This window comes from Xenopus tropicalis, chromosome 2 (assembly GCF_000004195.4).
Source record: "Xenopus tropicalis strain Nigerian chromosome 2, UCB_Xtro_10.0, whole genome shotgun sequence".
NCBI classification, from domain to species: Eukaryota; Metazoa; Chordata; class Amphibia; order Anura; family Pipidae; genus Xenopus; species Xenopus tropicalis.
The window spans coordinates 60,621,607-60,644,435 of record NC_030678.2 but is presented as its reverse complement, the minus strand read 5'-3'; the positions used below and the strand labels follow the sequence as shown (position 1 = coordinate 60,644,435).

At 36.4% G+C, this 22,829-nt stretch overlaps 1 protein-coding gene across 2 annotated transcripts in view; it reads right to left on the bottom strand.

Moving 5' to 3' along the window:
- Positions 1-10,657, bottom strand: part of wnt2b (Wnt family member 2B) — a 49,151-nt gene extending 38,494 nt beyond the window's left edge. For both annotated transcript variants that reach the window (XR_208200.4, XM_004910726.4), the window contains exon 1: positions 9,689-10,657. Coding sequence is in view for 1 of the 2 variants with exons in the window: in XM_004910726.4 (XP_004910783.1) it covers positions 9,689-9,873 (185 nt within the window). In the remaining variant the exon portion in view is untranslated. The remainder of the gene's footprint in view (positions 1-9,688) is intronic.
- Positions 10,658-22,829: the final 12,172 nt, after the last annotated feature.

The following is a 22,829-nucleotide window of genomic DNA, read 5'->3' as shown; positions in this document are numbered from 1 at the left end:
AAAAACCTGTGCTGCATTAGTGTCCTTTTAAAGTCATAAGAGATAATCTCTAGTATCTGGAAAAATGTTCCCCAATGACTCATTAGAGAATGTGTACGTAGGAATAGCTTTGAGCTGGAATGCAAATTGGGAAACTGCTTCAAATATCATTAGATAATGACTCATTTGGAGGAATTCATTAACCAAACAATCTTTCCATTCTTGTATACATCCTCATTCTTTATATACTTTAATTTCCTTTTTTTGACTGCATTATACATCATATTTATATTCTCAAACTTAAACTTGATGTTTTATGCGCCTTTATTAATTCAGGTCTCTTTTGTCACAGTAAATCAGTGTTCAACTGCAACAGCAGAAATGTTTCTTGTGATAGAAGCCTTAGAAATTAAAGGGTGTGGACTGGCTAGGGCTCCAATAATAATGATCTTTGTAGGAATGAGTAAAAAGCTTCCAATACTGAGCCATCTATAACATGAGACCTACAAGTGCCCTTCCATTGACTTGAGGCCTTCCAAGGACTAGATAGACTCTGGGAAAAAGAGCTCATAATGTTCTCCAGTTTTATCAATCTCTTCATCTTTGCCTAAATATTTAAAAAGAACATTATGTGGAAGTGAACTCTGGGCCTCATTTGTTTCAGTATACCTAAACATTCCTTAGGAAGTAGGACCTTGACCCTATTATAGACATTCTGTAACATTTCCTTTTTTATCTGGAAAGGTATCAGAACATTCTTGATTTATTTGCAAACCCCAGGAAACCAGGGCACCAAATTCAGCTTCCCTCAGTATGTTGAAAAGGAGACTTTTCTGGTGCACATAAAGGGTTTTTTATAGTAAGAGTGGTTATGTTATGAAATGCATTCCCAGAAGAATCATACTGCCATATATGTTTCTCAAGAAAGAAATAACAAAATCAAGGACTACCGACATTTATAGCATGTATTTATGTATCTATATTGGAATAAAGGAGGGCCAAAAAGTTTAGCCTATAAATTCTATACCTTATAGTTTCATTGAAGCAGTCATTACAGCTAGCCACAATACTCAATCAGTGACAGTAGGTGCAGGCTAGCCCTGTCCTTACCACCTGCCAAAGGGCAAGCAGTAAGGATAGGGCTCTGTTGTGTCCTGCATCTGCCTCCTCTCCCAAACTTACACATCATTCTCATAAATACAGTACTGCCGAATGCAAGCAGTGCTGGTCTCTATGTTTTGAAAGAGAGCACACTACTGCAATTTATTTATGCAGGAAAGCATTGAGCAAAGTGCAAAAAAATGAGACAATTTTGCACTCTATCTTCCCAGACATAAATGACACAAGTATGTTCTAGTCTTTGGGTTGACAGGTATGAGGTGGGACTCCAAACAGCAGAAAGACTAAAATTTTAACTGCTTTATAAAACTAGGTTTTCTAGATTATCCCTCTAAAACTTTAAGTAAGTTGACTACTACTGCAGAAATCTATTAGAATGATATTTGACCTTTAAGTTGCATTTTGTATGTGTGTGTGCAACTTGTAATTGACTACTTGTAGAAGGCAAGATATTAGATTGAAAGTTGTGTGTATGGCAAACCCTCATGGCCTTACCATTTGTAGTGGAGGCTGCCACCATAAAAATCAACAGAACCTGATATATGTTTTGTATGATTTTATTGGTGCGTGTATGGCCAGCTTAAGATCGCCATCACCTTTACAGAAAACACACTATGGTCAATTTTATCAGGAACTATTTACCCTACCACAGAGTTTTTAAATGTGGGAGGAAACCAGTTGTCATCTAAGTATCTTTGTAACAGGTTTTTAATGCTCGTATATTTACTGTATCTGTTGTGGGAGTTAGATAAGCAAGCCCTCTTTACTCAAAAACAGATACTTTGTGAAGGTCGATAATATTTTTTATATCTGTTTAGGCCCTTTTTAATAAATATTTGTTTTCTATTTCTATCAGTCTCTGCATTTTTACAAGCTATGTGTCTGTTAATTAATTGTCTGTTATTTATGATATGTAATTGCTAGCGAAAGCCTTATCTGCTATTCTCTGCACTGCTAGTTCTGACTATTTAAAAAATACAGCAGAAGCCAGCTGATTAAAAGGCCTCTAAATAAATTGTGGAAACTGTAGCTTTGGGTAAAGAATTGACTTCTGCTACATTGTTAGAAGAGTTAGAACCTGGAGTTTAGAAAGGGACAGACAACTGAAATAACATTTACAAATAAAATCACTGAGAATGTTTAATACGTGTATATTAGAAAGTGGCTAAGAATTATATTTTTTTTCATTAGGCAACATTTCATTGATGGGCTTACATCCCTTAAAAAATAAAACTGTTTAATGAAGATTTGACCTTGATAAAATTACAGCCCTCTGTTATGGTAAGGCAGACACAGGAGACACATAGCAATGTCATAGGATGGTTGTTTTCATACATACAATAATCTAAATTCTGCCATGTTTACACTATTATTTTTATATTTCCCTTGTTAAACTGTACAGGATACCAATTTGGTACAGGGACATCTTTCCTCTTGGCATCCTAAGAGATGCCTACAGCCATCCAGCAAATAACTTCCCAGAACTACCTGGGTGGGCACTGTGTGCTTGTTCCAATGAATAAAGTCAGCTGAGTCGGATGCCAGTAATCAAAGCCGATGCACAAGGAAAACAATAAAATAGATTTGAGCTGTGTAATCTATGGTATCTCATAACTAAAAATAGGGAATGACATTGCTACAGTCCAAGTTGTCTATAGGCTACAACAGCTGTTTTATGAACAGAGGATGGCTGCTTTTGGGGGGCACTGACTGCTAGCTCTAAAGAACACAGTTGAGCAAGGACAGCCAATGTACTCCAGTGTGTGTTTGTGGGAACACCAGCATGTGTTTGGGGAACTCCAGTTGGTTTAAGGGATATTGCCATCAAAATAAAAAGCTGAATAAATAATATAAATAAAAAGTTGTTAATTATTTAAAAAAAACAGCTAGGTTTTATTTCATGGAGAGGATTCTAGGAGGACATGATTTAGCTGTGAAAGAGATAAGAAACCTTAGATGAGGCACAACAAGCAAAACCAATTAAACAACCACTAAATACTTACACTATCATGCAATGTTGTGCTTCATACTGTTAAATAAATACTATATGCTGGATTATTTTGTGGTATCTTTGTACTGGCTATTAGAAATGTATCTGGTACTTAAAGCTAATATGACCTATAGCATCATCTTAATAGTTGGCCCAAGGTCTATAAGCTGGTATTATGAGAAAAATATGTATGTAGAATCAGATCACGCAGTTTTCACTGGGCTTCTGTAGTTCAGGAGTGCCCTACACCTTCAATCAAGGGCAAGAAGTGTAAACTAATCTCTGAATTATGGCCATAATTTTTATAGGGACCGCACCTCTCTCCTCTAACTAATGATAAGTTGATTAGTTCAACAGAAACCAACCCAATAGTTAAAGGTAGTAGCTTTTTGTTAGTGGTGCTAAGCATTTTCATATGCTCACTATAAAAACTGGTGTATATTTAACTAATGAAAGCTGAATAACCCTGTACAAAAAATAGAAGAATTGGGGATCAGTGTATATCCCTTTTTGCTTATTGTATACTTGTATTTATACTTTTATAGACTCTCGAAAAGTGCATATAAAGTATTATGTGTTACATTTATCTACTAAACTTGACATTCTTGACCCTAAGCCATCTGCCTAACATAAATGTCTTTAATGACAACACATTCTCGACTATACCTCTTTCTAGCATTTTTTCTTAATCTATGTTGTTAACAATAGGGGCATTTTTATAAAGTTGGGTAAAAAATTTCATTGAAGTACACCCCACTAGTTTAGAGGTTTAACTTAGTAAAACATGCTGTTAAATTAGAAAACTCTGTAAATAAAACTGTATATTACTGGCAGCAAATTCTTTTGTAATCACCCAACTGCTGTTATTTAGACAATCCATTCCTTCCCTTCCATTCCCCATAAATCTAGAGACAGTTGCTATTTCCCTTTGGCCTGGTCTATCACAACAGTAATATTTCTATCTCTTTGTATTAGAGGGGCAGCAGGGGCCTCATGCACAACTGCATATGCTTCAATAATTTCATTATATTTCATTTCCATTCATAATAGAGTATGTGACATAATCGCCAATTGAAAAATAGCAAAGCCAATGCTCTTACTAAGATGATATTGTAGACCTCAGTAAAAAGTCTTAAATAACATAAAAGGGCAGTATACCCCTTGTTCAACATGAACAAAAGACTCGCGAGGCTTTTTCTGCGATTTCCCGAAATCGCCCCGCCGCGTCTTACATGTTCGCCGGTGGGATGGCAGGGGGAAGGCAACTCGGGGAGATTAGTCGCCCGCGAGCAGGGAGTTTTGCCGCGGGCGACTAATCTCCCCGTGTACCAGAGCCCTTTGAGGTAGATAATTAGATTATCTATGCATAGATAATGTCCTGCATAATGAATTTAGGGTGAAGAGAGTTGTTAACTGGTAATCTGATTATCTACCTTGCAAGGCCCATACATGGAGTAGTTTCAATTTCTTAGATTAAGAAATAGATTAAGAAATAAGTATGCAAAAAGTATGCTCATCACAAACCCTGCTCATTGAGCTCATGTTAGACAAGGGGGTATACAGCTCCTTTTAAACAAACACCACACATGAAATAAAAAATGAAGTGAAGGCGCATAATGTAATTGGTTAAAGACTTCAACTCATGAACCAGCACTTTTGGAATGCAATGTGCTGTGGCATTATTCTGCTGCACAGGGGCATATGATTTCTTGCATGCCTGGGAGTTTTTGTGCCACATTCAAATATCTGTGTGCCCGTCCCAAGTTGTTTTATCATAAAGAAGTGGTAAGAACCAAAAAGCTAAATCTATACCAATGGAAAGAAACCTTATGGCCTTGCAATACTGGAACATGCTGGTGATTTTTCTAAAATGAATCCTCATTAATCAAGAGTATGATTGAGGATGTTAAGTTATTTTCTGACATGTTTGTTCTTGCTTCTAATGAATGAATAATGTTGTGGATTTTATGCCAAGAGTATTAGCTTTTTTCATCTCCCTGTACAAGTGCAGTAAGGAGCACTGTTTGCCTAGATGCTGGCAAACTCATTGCAAACGGCACCATTGGCTTTAGGAGAAGGCATCACTGGCCCACAGAGACAGAACCTGACTGGACAGAACTCAATGGAAGTATTCTCTCAATATCTGTCTCAGGGACAGTCTATATACTGTATAATCAGTCATATAGTTAGTCATTAAGATGTTTCCTCTATGCTTCTCAAAGTTTTCTTTATACAAAACTATTAAACAAAAGCAGATATACATTGTATGAGATTCTTACTATGGTGCTATCTCCCATGTCAGACTGAATTTAATCAATAGGGCTTGTGTTGAATGCACATTTTGCTAATTGTTTTGATCATCAAAAATCTACGGTTTTTATTCCTTTGTGACCTGAACATACAAACAGGAAAATTTAAGCTGCTCCATATTTGTTATATTACCCGTGTTTATATAATCCCTCTGCATAATGGACTCTATTTTCTCTGTTTAGCTCAAATACAACTAAAACCATGGATTTTTCATGATTCAAACAATAAGTAAAAAGTTTTCATTGAACTCGTGTTATATTTTTATCTTATTCCAAGAGAAGAATCACTTTGATCAGTTTTTCTTCTGATTAAAAGTTGCATGTTAACATTGTAATTGCACCCAGTCTTCTTATGTTCCCTTAGTTTCTTTGATCTCCCTAACTGTGATATAACTTGCCTCAGACTGGACAATTGTTTAAAACTGGGCAGGGTAATGTTGAGTTTCTCTACATCTGACACCAAAGAAATGGTATAAATTGTTGATCAGGTGTCTGTCCATGTCCACATACCAGTTTCTCTGTCTGATTTCATGGGATCTTGCACACTATGCTGGACTACAGTTGGGCCCACACTTTTATCACTATGTACCCTGACTCTCACACTCCTGAGGCATGCCATGACAGTTGCTACCCTGACATTTACAAGTCCTATAAGCCATCATTCATGAGGTCCTTTTTCCTGCCTTCCACTAAGGTCTAGTCTACCTTAGACTCTTAGGCTTCTCTTTACTTAAGCTTCCTGCCTCCCTTCCTTCAGCATATACACCCCATCCACAGAGTGGATTCTAAAGACACAGATCTATGTGATTCTTTTGCTTTTATAGACTAGATACCCCTGGGCCAATAGGAACAAATTCCTTCCACAGAGCATAAGTTACACTTTCCAGGGGATTTCCCACAGATGGTAGGTTAACTCCTTACATCCCTAACAGAATAAAACATCTTCAAAAAGGAGATCCCTCTTAAAACACAAATACAAGAGCTAAGAAAGCAAAGGGTTTCTTGGCTCTATCAGTTTTCATCATACATACATTGCATGAAAAGTGCAAGAGGCCCTTAGTTATTTTCAGCTGAGCCAGAAATAAATGTTTGACTGTGCGTAATTGGAAATATGTGTTATTTTGCTTTGACCTTACTCAGGATTATAAAATCAACTAATCTTTATATAAGTGTATTTGGTTCTGTGATATATGACAAAGAAATAATGGATACAGAAACAAACTTAATATGGACTGCAGTTTTGGCACTCTCTGCAGAGCTACATAATTTGACTCAAATGGCTATTTTCTTGACTTATGTTGGAAAATTGCCAAGTGATACAGGATTCTTCTAGAGACTTACAACTGGGCTAACTCAAAGTCATAACACCTGAGAGTAAACAAGGGCATTAAACACTTAATAGGCACTGATGAGCTGAACAAAATATTGAGGAATTTAAAGAAATATAACAAACAATTGGCCATATCTGCTTGCTGTCTTCTTTTGCATAGGCATGTGTCAAGCTCTGAAAACCCTATATTGCCTGAGGCATTCTTAAAAAAGGAGTATAGACAGACAACTACAACATATGGCTTTAGGGTATCCTAATAACATGTATCAAAGATAAATTGTCTAAGGTAACAAAGCAGCATGTGCTGCATGTTGAGAGGATTAAAGGTTTATGAACAGTAGAGGAGCTTATTATGTCAGAACATTAAACGTTATTAAATGTGTACAAAGCTAAAGGTAACAGAATTTGAAGATATATCATTATTTAGACCTAAAAGCATAAGATTAGCAGATTATTATGTATCAAATAGCAGAAGCATATATCACTATTAGGGAACATAAAAGGTTGAGAGAAGCAGGCAAAATGCATAAAAGGTATTACACGCAGGAATTAATAGGTTCAATTACTTAGAGAGGGATCAAACATATGAAGCAATATATGCTAAGCAAATAGCATGTTTCCCATATAGAGAGTATTAAAGGGATGGGAGCTGCATATGTGATGTGATGAGGAATGTGAAGGTATGAGAACAGCATTCATCACTTCTTAGGGGAATTAAACAAAGAGAAAAGTTATATTTAAAGGGAATTAAAGTCTGATGCTAGCACATATTACATGCTAAAGGAATAAAAGGCATGCATATTGCAAATACCATGGACCCATGTACTGTATATACAATTAAAGGAGAATGAGAATATGAACTGTAATAAGGATCAAGTAAGTGAATTAATAAAGGTGGGTAAAAAGTAAATATATAGAACACTGTACATACAACATGTTGCCATAACAATAGAATTTAGCTTCCTGTATAGAATCTCAGTTAAATATTATGAATAAATAATATGTACATTGTTCACCTACAGTATAATAAACATACACACAATCCTAAAATGGCTCGAAAAAACCTAAAATGTAAACTATTTATCTTGAGTATACAAATGTGTACATATTTTTATAAAATGTTACCATTAGGTTCTTTATTTTAAACTGTCAAAGATGGAAAATGAGCCTCAGTACAGCTTTGCCCTGGCTCAAGTTGAAGAGATGTTTAATAGATTATCTCTTTATACTTGTTGAACATCTTCCATCTCTCTCTTCATTTCTAATTCTGCTTTTAAACCTTTAACTGTTTTGCTACCTGTGCAGTACTGCTGTAGTATCAAAAACTGTGTGTTTATATGGCAGGATAGAAATAGATCATTATAACTGTACCCAAAACACATACACTGACACAAAGGGTTATGAATATATTAATGACCTATATTTTCAAATATTAGGCAAACTGTAGTTATAACACCACATTATTATATAGCAATGTTTTGCTAGAATTTTACATTTTCCCCTTATATCTGTATATTATAGATACAGAATTATTAAAAAAAACAAAATGTATTAACTAAAACAAAAACCAAAATGCTGAATGTTTAATTCATACAAACATTATATTATGTGCTAAGTGTTAAACGGGGTAAATAGCCTTTTTGTTGCCCTTGATATATTTACCACATTATTCTGTAAATAAGCGTCAACATTTTGCTTTGCAAATATTTTTTTTATTGTGACATCACTGGCTTTCATCAGTCTAAGTAGCCTTGCTTGTTCAGTCAAACAGTCAGTGTTAAGATATAAGTGGAACATCTGTAAATTATACTTATTCTTTTAATGGCTTCTATTACAAACACATACACTGTGGTCTGTTTGTTTTCTGCCTAAGTGTGACGGAATTTAGAGCTTCCTTTTTGTGACAAACTTCAAGTCATCAGCTTTTTGTTCGTTTGACTTTATATTTACTGCTGAGCTTTTTATTCCTTTCTGATTTTCAGCAAGAAAACCATGTCAGCTGACAGAACACTTGATTAAATGAACATAAAAAAAAGCTTATAAAAATCATGCTTACTGGGTAAATATATCACAATGTATACATCCTATGGATTATTTCACAAGTACATTTTGAATAAATAATTGCACCACAGGATGATTCATAAAGAAATATAACCTTTTATATAAAGTGGAAACAGACACGATCTACCCCTGTAACTATGAAAAAAATGCAGAAACATAAAGACATGGTTTAATCACCTATGCAAAAGAGCAAAAGTTTTCTTTTTATTTAAAAGGGTTTTTCTATGGCTCACTTCTCACACCTTCACTCTTGCAGAAATGCCCATGAGAATCAGCTATGTACAGAATGTAGCAATGAATATTTTAATGTCTGGACTTAAGGAATTTGCTAAGCCCTTAGGGTCATTCTGATTGTGTTGCTTTTATCTTGCCTGCAGATCAGTGGGTTTGGTGTACAAATTGCAGTGTATCAGTTTAACTCCTTTGCAGCATGACTTGAATACCTTATTACACTTCACACGCTGTTAAAGAATTCCAGTATATCAGCTTTAAAATAAACAGCTGCCTTGCTGAACAACGACACATCATGATATTGTTACACACAAAGCATAACTGAAACTGCATTTCTGTGTACACCTGTGATCCGTTCCTTTTTAACTGGAGCAGGGGGTATAAAGTCTGTAATTGCTTTGTGTGTGTTTGTTTTCTAGTTTTGCCAAGGTCCAACATCATTTCTTTATAATGACCAATTACATCCTTGCAGTCACAACACACAGAAATTGGGAAAAAATATTTGCAGGAGAGAGTAAACCCCCCCCCCCCAGGTTTTAAGCTTTTAAACTGCATCCCCTTAGGCTGTTTAGGATACCATGATATAATCAGCACAATGTTGGAAATGCCATTTCATCTGAAAACCAGTTTGCAAGTGTCTTTTACATAAAAAGTGAACTGAGTACTTACCACCAGGATGAGTCAACTCTTGGAGTCAGAATCAGCAGTATTAAAATATAAGCAAAATGCATCCTAGAGGTGGCTGCGATGATGTCTGATGAAACCACAGTCCTTTGGCAATGCCTTAATCCTGCAACATGGGACGTTTTAGCGTGAATCCTCAATGCTTCTCCACAGTGGGTTAAACTCACCATAGTATCCACCAGAGAAAAAAAGAGTTTCCCGAAAGCTGACAGCAAGTAATCCAGAGTACAAGGCAGGTAAGAGTGACAGCTAATTTGATCTTGAATGTAGAATTAATAGCAGTTTATAGCTTTGCCAGAATCTCTCATGTCTCTTCATCCCCCCCCCCAAAAAAAAATTAGAAATTTTTAATAAACCACAATATTTTACAAGTGGCTCTGCAAATCTGAAATTCTGTCTTGCAGCATTTTAGTTCAAGATCTCACAAAACAGGTAATAAATTGTGCATTAAAGAAAAGATTTAAAGGATTAAACAAAGGGAAGACAGCTGTGGGATTTGGGGATATTGGGCTTGCAGAGATGTCAAATATAATTCACAAGTAGCTAAAAAAAAGAGAAATCTAGTTTTGATTTAGAATGTATCAGTAATTCTGAGAGAGAAGGGTATTTGGCTGCTGTCTGTCTCTGGAGATGAAGCTGGGGAAAGAGGCTCTGGATGATGTTGGAGAGAACTTTCTTTTGGAGGTTGTGATGAGGAGGACAGACAGTGATGATGTAAGTTTCTTCTTTGCTTCTGTCTTCTTGGCTCTCATTGGGCAGAGAGTAGTCTGAGAGATTCCTGGATTCACTTGAGAGGTAGCAGATCCCAAGGTTTGTTGGAACTCCCCCTTAGAAAGAAGAAGCCTGTGCACTGGGTGAGGATAGAGTGAACTGCCACCTTTGCAGAGCTGCAGCAGCAGCAACATACCACCACCTGCTGCTGTGATACAGACACACAGATAGTAGAGGGAAGACACATGCACTTAGTTATAGACACTGCTCTCAGCTGGAGCTGACATCTCCCGCATGGTCTTAAAGCCCACAGATTTTCTCAGCTCTTTTGCATAAGCTTAAGAAAAGGTTTTTTTTTGTTTTGTTTTCATGACAAATGACTTCAAAAAGGCAGCACTTTCTGTATCACGCTTCTGGAATACTGCCTGGGATTTTCCCAGTGTTTTTTGTTTTCATACTATAAATTAACAGGAACCTTTTTTTCTTCCTGTTATAATAAAGGCATTTTCCCTATAGCTCTTAAAGGGAAAAATATGTGCATAGAATAAATAAAACAGTTTTCCTACCAACATGCATTTATACAGTTGGATTTATACAAGTAAAGGTACTGTATTATTATTATTTTAAAGAAGAATGAACTAATTAAAAAAATTTTTTTTTAATAGAACTCTATCAATAATCGCATTAACTTATGTCATTTTAAAAGTATCTTGGGAATATTTACGAACAATGGTGCAACTGTTCACCAGTGTAGTTGTTTATACCAACAAATCAAATAGCTGCTTTATTTAATCTAACTGACACAAATTAATGTTAATTGTGTATTATGAGTAGTAGTACAATGCAGTGTAATTAAACTCCATGTAGTACGTGCTACTCAAGCTGTACCGTCGCTCTCTGTCCTACAATTCCCAGCATTCTTAGCCAGACAACACAGCTAGTACTAAATTTAGAATGTGTTGGTGCAACAGGTGCACGTAGGTATATTTGTCCATGGGGCTGGAAGGCATGTAAAGCATGCATGCAGTACCAAAAGAATATAATGCAAGTACCACATTTGGACTGGGCTATACTAGCAAGCAGCTTCCCACAGTGTCCATTGTACATTTCTTATAGAAACCACACTCTGCGGTCGCTATAGCAACTGCCTGTGAACTAATGCCTCCTGAAACTAGCTTATTTGGAAATTAGGTATCAGTAATTCTGAAAACTGTTTGGGTGCCAGTCTCACGGGGCTGACCCAGATCTATGGCTTTGGAGAGGGTAACATTTGAGTTTAATGCTTATTTGCTGTACTATATACAACTGGAACCTCAGCCTGAAGGTCAATTATGTTGACTAGGGGAAAAAATGTATTTGCTGTTAAAGATATTCCTGGTACTATAAATAAATACTTGATACAACAGTATTTCACATGCCTTTAACCTTATTATTAGCTAAGGGAGGGACTCTGTCCACACATTGGACCTCAAGGGTGAACTGAACCTAAAAATTGAGAAACTACTGTTCTTGTTTGTAAGCTGCATAAAATGATGGTGCCCTAGGCTGCCGTGACTTTAGTGACATATTTCTTATAGTGTGTAAACCACCATCACTGGTGATGTTACCCATAGCAACCAATCGGATCTTTACTTTTGTTTTCTAACTTGCAGGTGAACATTGAAATCTAATTGTTGATTGGTAGCTATGGGCAACATCACCGGTGATGTTGCCTTACACACTATAAGAAATATGCCCCCTGGTCTGCAGGCACAGTGGTATGGGGGTTACAGGTGATTCACTAGAATTTATTTTCCTTCCCTTTCCTCTGCTTGCAAGGGTTCACTTTGTTCATTTTTAACACTTTCATATATCATTTTTCCTGACTAGACTGGTAAAATACCATACAGCTGGCAACCCTTGGCATGGGGTAGAGTGATACTATATAATAACCCGCTGAACTATGAACTGGGTTAAAGTAAGGAGCCACAAAGTAAACTTAGCTATTGCTTTGTTACTCCCTTACCTTTCTGGTGACTGGGTAAAAGGAGGCCGTAGTTAGGTTAGGATTTGTAGTCCAAAATTATAGGGGTTTCTAGAGAACTGGATTTGAAAAATGAACACGGTCATTGCTGGCAACCTTTATAATGCCACTGATCGTTAAATCTATAGCACTGGCTAATATGAAATTGCTGTTTGTTAAACTCAGTGATTTTATCGATCTTCTGCTAGTTCTGTTTTTTTAATTCTGAGGCTGCTGCTGTAATAGGTGAATTCAGCCATTTATCAGCCATAATCTTTTGTAGTTGGGGTAAAATAAGAAGCAAGTAAAGGAATATTTTCTATTCCAATTAAAAAAGATTAAACTATCAGTTCCTGTTTAAGGATTGGGTACTGGGTTGATAGCTGATGTTCGGGAGATACTGGGAGACATTCCTTCAAAGAATTGCCTGTTTCTCTCATCTTGCCCCTTGGTTAAGCATTCAGAAACGTGCTTATTAAGATTTAAGGGGGTGTAGAATAGCTGGCTTTGTGTGCTTCGCCACCTTAATAAATCGGTCAAGGCTGATCCCAGCACCTATTTGCTGTAGAAGTCTATTAAATAGCATTGTACAAAATTAAAACATATTTTACAACAAGATTGTTGAAGAATGATGAGTAATGATGGGTAGAAAATAGACAGATAGACAGATTACAAACAAAGAAAATCCCATTTCAAAAAAAGATGCTTTATTCGTAATTATTTCTTCTGCTGTTTTGCATTGCAGTTTGGCCACTGGAGGGCACTGTTTATAGGGTTGATTCACTAAAGGTCGATAAGCCTTATCGCATGCTTTTTTGCATTAAAATTGACGCGAAAAAATGTGCGATTCGCTAAAGTATTATGGCATGCGTTAAGTCGCATATCGAATGCGTTCATTTTAATGCATTGTGTTAATCCTCACGCAGAAATAATACTAACGCATGATTCCCAAAAACTTAGACGCACTAAATATCGCATTAGTCTGGGCGAAAATTATCACCTACTTGGGGCAGGCGGTAATTACAGAAAAGTACAGTTCATGAGCTTTTGGCAACACAATATGTACTTTGCAGTGGGATTTATTCAACTCTGTGTTGGCCCTAAAGTGATGCATCCTCCAGTTTGCAGGGAAATGGTCATAATCAGAACAGTAGTTTTCCGTAAGTAATGGCATGTATGGCTAATATGGCGTGCGTTTTTTCGCACGTGGCGACAGTTTGTGCGAGCTGCGTTAATTAGCGTGCATTGTGTCAAATACCGCATGACTTCGCGACTTAATTAACGCAAACAGCATAGCGTCTAAATTAACGCAAATATCCTTTTAGTGAATTGTGCATTAAGATGCGAAAAATAAGACGCAATAAAATTTTTTAATGCATGCTATAAATAGCGCTCGCTTTATCGCACTTTAGTGAATCAACCTTTATATATTTTCTTGCCAGAGCAATAAGTATGACACCTGCCACTAATGCATAAACAGAAATTCATTTCTTTCAATATAATAAATGATGGCAGTATATGTCTGCTAAAAAAGTAAACTTAATGCTGAGCACCTCTAAATGCAATATATTTAACTTTGACTGTGGAAAATATGGTATAAACACATGAAAAAGGGGATTAAACGCCTTTGTTGTCTTTTTTATTATACTCAGATTATTTCAGTAAGAAGGGGTTTGTTTAAGTGTATTTTACTGTGTGACAAAACATCCTAAACCTGTATATATCCTTGTTAAATTTATATGAAAGGATCATTCCCCTTTAAAAGGCCCTGGACTTAATCCTCTTCCTTTTTCACAAAAGAGATTAAGGAAGGAGTATTATTTAAAAACTTCAAATAGGAAGAGGTTAAGTAGAATTGGGCTTTAAGGGGGCACCGAAGTGTTATAATATGCAAGTATACAAATAAATGCCATGTTTCTGTAATATATAATAGGTACCCTTTATGAACCATTTTCTAATTATTTCTTATAAACTATTTTAAAGGGCATGTCAGCATAAAATAAAATTTTACCAGGATATAGACACTGGTATTCTTACATAATTTGTAGGGATGCACCTAATCCACTATTATGGGATTCGGGCAAACCCTAAATCCCTTGTAAAAGATTCAGCCGAATACTGAATCAAATACGAATCGACATTCTCAAATGTGATTTTGCATATGAGCTGTGTGCGCCGTTAACATTTTTCCACCTTTGTGTTTATATGACAAAAAATCATGTGATTTTAAGGATTTAGATTTGGTTTGGCCAGGCACTTAGATTCGGCCAAATTTGGATCCTCCTGAAAAAGGCGAAATTTGCAATTAGTCTATCTTGTGGTTTTTGAATTGTAACTGATATTTTGCATTTTTAACTGATATAGCAAGGGTTATGTTTACAATGGCACCAAAAGTTAATAGTAATTGATGCACATCGTGAATTGTATGAATGTATCAATCATATAAGGTAAAATATCTTTATGCATTAAGCATGGTCTCCTAGAGGAAGGATGATGGCACATGTGGCACGTCTCAGCACGGTGCATTTTAGCCAGCTAAAAAGTGCAACAAACTGCATCCAGCAGTTCACATTCATTTGCATGGATATGCCTGAAACATTAAAGCTAACCTGCACCAGAGTTTCAGAAGAAGGTTTGTAATGTTTTTCTGCTGCACTGAGAAGGGCCACATGTACTATAGCCCTACAATGTCATATTCCCTGTTTAATGCATGCAGTCCCATTTTCTCCAGGCAGAAGATATGTGCCAAAGGGGAACAAATCAGTGGGTCTCATTTATGAATACTGCTGAGCAATTTTGCAACAGTCCAAAAACAAATAGCAACCAATCAGACATTCACTTTTAGTGGCTAACTTGATATAGAATGTTCAAATTTTTTTTATAATAAGATGATGTTGGTTATTGCACTCGTAGTTATGGACCTTGTTCAGGTTTACCAAGACCTATAAGGAGGAATATTTATGTCCTTTAAAACACTAGCCAAAAATGGTAAAATCCAATTTCAACCTATGTTGCAATAGGTTACTACAATATATACCAACATCAATACTAACTGTAGATTCTATTAGGACTATACCATTGGATACTATGCTTGTTCAAGAACTCATCCAGGCCTCTCTTAAAGACATTAACAGAATCTGCCATCACAACATCACTAGGAAGGGCATTCCACAACCTCACTGCCCTCACCATGAAAAACCACCTACGCTGCCTCAAATGAAAGTTCTGTTCCTCTAATATAAAGGGGTGGCCTCTGGTGCATTGATCATTTTTATGGAAAAAAGAACATTCCCTATATGTCTATAATTCCCTTTAATGTACTTGTAGTGGCCAAACTATTGCAGCTATAGACAGGCTGACTTTTACGTTACCTGATTGGTTTTGATTGTGGGCTGAACAGTTGGATGTAATCCAATTTGTCCTTTGGCATGGCTTGTTAAATTATATTTGATAGTTAGGCCTGTGTTCTGCATGAGGTTTGTATGAGCCATGGTGTTCAATCTGCCCAACCAAATCTGGGCTTTTATGGATATCTTAAGGAAATGCGGTTAGTTTGTGCTTCATTCTGCAAATTAAGTTAGGTGTACATGTGTTTAATGTTTCATCCATTATCCAGGTTCTGTGGAAGTTCTGTTTATTCATTATAATAGAATGCTAGGTAGGAGGATTATTGCTGATACAATATATAAGACACAGGTGCTTCTAGGGAAAAGAGGTTATTTTCATCCATTATTCTTATCATTGGGATGAGAAGCTGTGCTGCCATGTTCCCATGGCAGCACAGCTGATCGGCTTTTGGGGTCAGCTGCATTGATCCATAATGGGGGTAGCTAAAAGATCTATAAAACAACTGCCAAGAAATAAAATAGAGGAAATACTCTATGCTATACTCTTTTGTGTTATAACCACCTGTGTAGTTGCTCTTAAACCCTAATGTAGGAGTGCAGTTGGCTTAGGAAAATAGTTATCTGTGTCACAACCCCCAGGTGACATTTAGTACCACAGCAGTTACATGCAGTAATTGCCTTCCACTAAACATTTAAACACATTGCTTATTTAGAAACATGTAGATGTAAAATGTGACTACTAAACATTTTCAATAACATTGCTTCATAGAACTTTGAAAGGTGCATTCACTGATCTCACTGTCCAATAGATAGCCCACAGACTCTCCTACTTCTTTGTTACTTAAACAAAAAACATACAGATATGGTGCAGATGGTTTTAATAAAACAAAGAAAACATACACAGACTTTTACTCACAAACATTTTCACATCCATATAAGACCAACAAGGCATCACTTCAGAGTAAACACAGAAGATGCTAGCTCAAAGCGTTGCATAGAACTATTGGTTAGGAGCATAAAGAAATGCTTTGCAGACAGTGCTACTTACATAACCTATTATGTAGCAACTTCAACTCTTTATACCATAGAATTATAGAGATAAATAAATACATTGTAATGCTATAAAACATACACATAACCTAATAAAAGCAACAAAATACACATAAGGTCAATGTGACAAAATGTTAAACTTAACTATCCAAAATGTTTTTCTTTGTCTAAGTTTTCAATCCCCCCTAAAAGCCTCAGCAAATCTATTGAACCACACTAAAATGCATACAAGTTGTACTACTGCTGTGAAATTCCTTAAACTGTTTTTTGAGGCTCTAATTAATATGTAGTTTGCATGTGTTCAGTTACCCTTCCCTAGGGCCCTAGGTTCTTACTGTGTTAAACCAGCCACAAAACCTGCCGCTTTCTCCTCCACAATATTGCCAATATATGCCCCTTTCTTTCACAAGGCCTTACCTTGGAATGCTGTCCCTGAATTCCTCCATAGGGAACACTCATTCTCTTTAAGAAAAAACTTCTACTTTCTGGAGCACTAAAACTTTATTTTGTCTAGTTCTGCTCTTAAGGGCAAGGTATGGACCTTGTGCACTCTTGCCTTCCAATATTTCCCTGTATGTTACCCAACCACTTGTAAGCTCTATGGGGCAGGGACCTCCTTATTACTTACATACACATACTTTGTGTATTTATTCTTATTTATTATAACACGTGTCCTTGTACTTGTTTATTGTAAGATTGTACAGTGCTATGTATCCTGGTAGTGCTTTATAAATAAAGTTAAACATACATACATACATGTAAACTTATTCAGAGTACTTCTCTAAGCACCATGAACTCTACTTGAAGTCCAGACAGGTCCACCCACTCATCTAGTGATTTTGTGGTTTGCTGTGGATATAGGAACAATAGTAACAAGAGGGATTATTTTTCCATTACCACATACAGCCAGATGTTATTATTCAAATTACTAACCCTTACTGAAACTGTTAGTAGGACATAAAAAAGCAGGATTGTTATAGGGCATTATCTTGGCATACAGCTGTTACAAGTATAGGTATGGGACCTGTTATCCAAAATGCTCGGGACCTGGGGTTTTCCAGATAAGGGGGTCTTTCCGTAATTTGGATCTCCATAACTTACGTCTACTTAAAATCATTTAAATATTGAATTTGCTTATAATGGAGTCTATGGGAGATGGCCCATAGACAGCCTTTCCATAATTCTGAACTTTTTGGATAACGGGTTACAAGATAAGGGATCTGATACCTGTATTACATATCCCAAAGATTGTACAGGTATGGGACCTCTTATAAAGGGTCTTTCCATAATTTAGATATCACCCTTCATTCATATGTAAAAGAATTAAATCATATTCTCCCCTGTGTTAGCATAGCAACCCCCAGCACGCATTAGGGACCATATAATGACTATTTCCAACTGCTCACAAACTCCAAGAACAAACCAATGCGAGATTCACCTCCTATGGGCAGCATAGGGCAGGCAGAGTATGGCACTCACAGGCAGCATAGGGCAGGCAGAGAATGGCACACACAGACAGGGTAGGGCAGGCAGAGTATGGCGCACACAAGCAGCATAGGGCAGGCAGAGTACTGACTCTGTGTGCCATACTCTGCCTGCCCTATGGTGCCTATGTGTGCCATACACTAGAGGTTGAGACACAGGAATCAAGGCTTTTCTTTTGCATTTGTCTAATGTAAATATTAAGTGTGAACACATATAATTAATTACACTAGTTTCTATGAAGGTATTACCAACAACAAACCGCTAGCAAAAAAATCCTTGATTCTTCAATATGGAAGTGATACATTGATATTTGATTAAATATTGTCTTCCAGTTGACCACACTGTATAATAAACTAATGACTTATTTTTTTAAACATGGCTAACCTTCCTTTCTCTCCATCTGTAGTTGAAGAGCAGTGACCATTACTGCCATGGTGGGTAAGGTAAGTTAGAAGCTAGGAGCTTCATTTCAGGAAGATCTGAGAAGACTTTTAACATCTGTCTTCTGTTTATCTATACTCATTTGGATATCATTATCTCTTGATGATAAATGGAGTGACACTCAGACTGGACTTTTGGTTTACGAGGCACTTAGAGCTGTACAAACTAAGGTCTTACAAGTAATGGATTTTTCTTCTTCCCCTTCATAACTATTTTTCTGCATATTTTTCAGGGGAAATTGATTCACCATGAAAAATCCTTGTATAAATATCACTTTTAAAGGACGGCAGCAATGGATTTCCTGAGGCAATTTTAGCCATTTACAGTATGTCTAGCAGTTCTTTTCTCGCACTTTTATGAATAGGCCTCAATAACTTTCTTGTGCTGCCAAGCAAAATGTGGAGCTGTTTTCTGCTAATTTTCTAATCTCTTTGAATCTTCGTGAATACACATGTAACCTATTGAATAAAACAACATTCATCGCTGATTATAGCCATTTGGCATCTGTAAGAGTTTAAAGAGGTATACTAAAAGTGGTCTACTCCATTTACTCTGAGCCAGAGCTAGTATATATATTATTAACATTTTCATAGATGGAGCAATTGTTGAACAATACCATTAAAAAAAAATGTAAAAAAAAAAAGATGGTAATGCATTGGGTATGTTAATGGATTTTCTAGGGCTACATTCTCTTCTGTTATTTAAGAGAAGCAGAACTTCTCTAGAAATGGAGATGCTTAAAGAAATCTTTCAGGGTAGAAATAATTTGAGTTCATCCCTGAAGCACTTATTTTCCCTAACTGTGGTTACCCCTTAATCTAATCAGCATGTGCTATTTGGAATAGTGTTTCTCGGTCAATGGTCTTTGCAAAGGGTGCAGTATTAAAAAACGCATTTTTTTCAAACTTGTTCTTGCACATAATTTCAGAATACTCACATGGTTGATAAATAACATATAGATGTTCTTCTTTAGCTTGCAATTTTACTAGTCACATGCATTTACAAAAACTGGAAATATTAATGTATAGTCAAGTTGTTTCATATCCCTTACTTATTTTTATGTAACAGCACTGTAATTTTTTTGTAGGTTTGAAATTATATCCATTTAAAATGGTGCTTATATTTGAAAACATATACCTAAAGTTTCTTATATACCATGCAGACACTGTAAAATAAAAATGCAAGCTATAAATGTGGCTTAGGCAATGCCTATACAAACAGCATTATCAAGACCAATGGACCTCAGTTTAAAAGCAAATGTTTATGTAGAACTGTATCAAACCTTTGGGAAAATCCAAGTAGACCACATCTAATCCAACCCTACTGTCCAATTCATATTTACATCATCATAAAAAGCAATAATTTGTTTGGCATGATCTATCCATCATAAAGTTATGCAAAATGTTATCCATTAACTAACCTTTATCAATAAATGGTAACCTAAAGGCCTATAATTATCCAGTTATCTAGTACTGGAATTATATCAGCTTTCCTACAATATATTGCATACCAGATGAAAAGAAGTCTGATAAAACAAACTAAAGCAATGTAAGTACACAAGGATGTATTCCATTAGGTCCTGGGACCTGGTTCACATTAATTTTGCTTAAACATTTATGTTTATATGTATATTTTTATTTATATGGCTCTACTTATGCAGCAGTGCGGAACAGCATAACAATAAATTAATAGAACAAACAAAGGTCAATACAATATTTAATTCATAGTACAGGTATATATCATTTTCTTAATGGAGCCACAATCACAACCTGCATCTTTTTGATGCTAGTACATTTAATACTTTATTTGAATATGTGAGGATTAGTCTTTGTTTTTAAAGCAATTAGTTCCTCACTTTCTATTTATGACCTCCCGATTGCTGTTTTACGTTTGTTGTTATATTTATAGGTCTTAAAATAAATGTCTGTCCCCCTCAACTTGTCATTTTTCATGCTTTCCTCTTCATTACTATTAACTTCTTTACTATTGGGTTTACATAGGATGGTTCCTGATGCTTTTGTATTTCCTAAGGAAATGCATTTAAAATAGTAATGGTTTAATATAATTTTAGATAACAACTATTTTTTTCTGTCAGATTTGATTCAGCATTTAGCCAAATCTTTCACAAAGAATTTGGGGTTTGGCTGAATTAAAAAATAGTATATTTGGTGCATACTGTGACATGCTGAATACCTGTACACGCAACTTTGGGGGAATTAGCATTGGTAGGCAGGTAGGCATGCAGAGGATCTGGAGCATAGAGACAGGGACACCAAGTCTTCAGGCAAAACTCAGGTTTATTTAGGGCCACTTCTTCCCAACAGAAACATAACACAGTTCATCAACATACAGTTCAGGATTAGTGTTTGTCCCTTCTTCAGGGTTCTCACCTTCCAGGGTTAGTTCCACACTCTGGAACACTCAGGCTTCACAGTAAGCCTGGCTGAGCCCTCTCAGCACTCATCCGTTTGGTCAGAACTCCCTCTGCTCCCTGCAGCGGCAGGAGGCACCCCCAGCTCCTCTGGGAGTTCCGGACAGGCAGCCCTCCTGCTCTGTGCCCTGCTCTGAGAGTGACCTTCACTCCGTCAAGGTTCAATTCCAACTCCAACTCTCCCCTCTGTGTAAATCATACAGCCCTTTTATTGGCTGCTCACCTGCAGCCTAATCAGGCAGCTCCCTACAGCTGGCCAAATCAAAAACCTTAAAGGGAGATTTACTCCAACACAGCATTACCTGCTGTAAAACCAAGTATTTTACCTGGTGCCATTTGTATTCCAACTTAAACACTGGTGGAAATACACCAAATAATGACCTTTTCCATTGCATCTCTCACAATACCTAGTTGTAAGACTGTAGAGCAGCTTACTGTAAGTAAGTTCACAAAACAAATTTAGGAGACAAGATAAAGAGTAATTCAATTAGAGAAGCATGAGGAGGAAGCTGCTAACACCTTCACAGAGCACAAGTGTTTTTAGCAAAGCAAAATTAAAAGATTTGAGGGTTTGAAAGGGTTTGAAAAAGCATTACTGCTTGGGAGTTTTAATTCCGGTGAGGTGCCTTAAAGTATTAAAGAACTTGCATCAGTATAATGCTGAACTTTAAATAAATATTTCCATATGCCTCTTTAAAGGGGTTAAATCATTGAAAACCATATACTACAGATGTGATTATGCAAGCATCTAAAGAGTAAACAGTATGAGGATAAAGACCAAGACTATCTGCCCTTGGATATTTGATATCCTTGTTGTTGACTTGTTGTTGAAATGGATGCATCAGGATTTAACTGCAAGACTACACTGTGGTTAGCAAATTTGTATTCACCTTGAAGATGCAAAATTTATGTTCAATTTCCATTAAATGTTCTTACACTTTAATCGTAAGAAAAAGCATCATGACTTCCTTAAGCACACTTGCAAAAGAACAGAGATAAACTGACTCTGCAAAGAGTGACAGCCAAGATACTGTATGTGAATTATAACATAAGAATATGATATACCTCAAATGTACACAACATACACTTAGATAGGTTAATTACAAATATAATACGCACAACTAACTGAATATAGATGGCTGCCAACCCAGATTAAAAAAACAAGTGTTGGATGACAGCACAACAAGAATTCTTCTTCTTTTTTTTTTACAAATCTTTTTTTTAGGGATGTACCAAATCCAGGATTCGGTATTCTGCCTTTTTAGGCAGGGTTTGGATTCGGCCGAATTCACCGTCCTGGCCGAACTGAATTCAGATGCTAATTAGGATTTGGAAGGGTTAAATGTCCATGTAAACACAGAAGTGAAAAATTGTATTACCATTCGGCTCGGGATTCGGGGGTTCGGCCGCACCCAAAAAACTGGGTTCAGTGCATCCTTACTTTTTTTAAAACACTGCCACTCCTGTTTATGATAATGAGATATCACAGTGGAATAGATTGTAAATTATTAATGCTGAGGCCAGAAGATATGGCAGGATCAGATGGCCAACTCAGTACACCACTGGTACTGTATACATTGCTAGGTTTATAGACATTATTTGGAATTTTTAATATCCAACAAGCAAGAAGACTTGATGAGGCAGGACCAGGACCTAAAT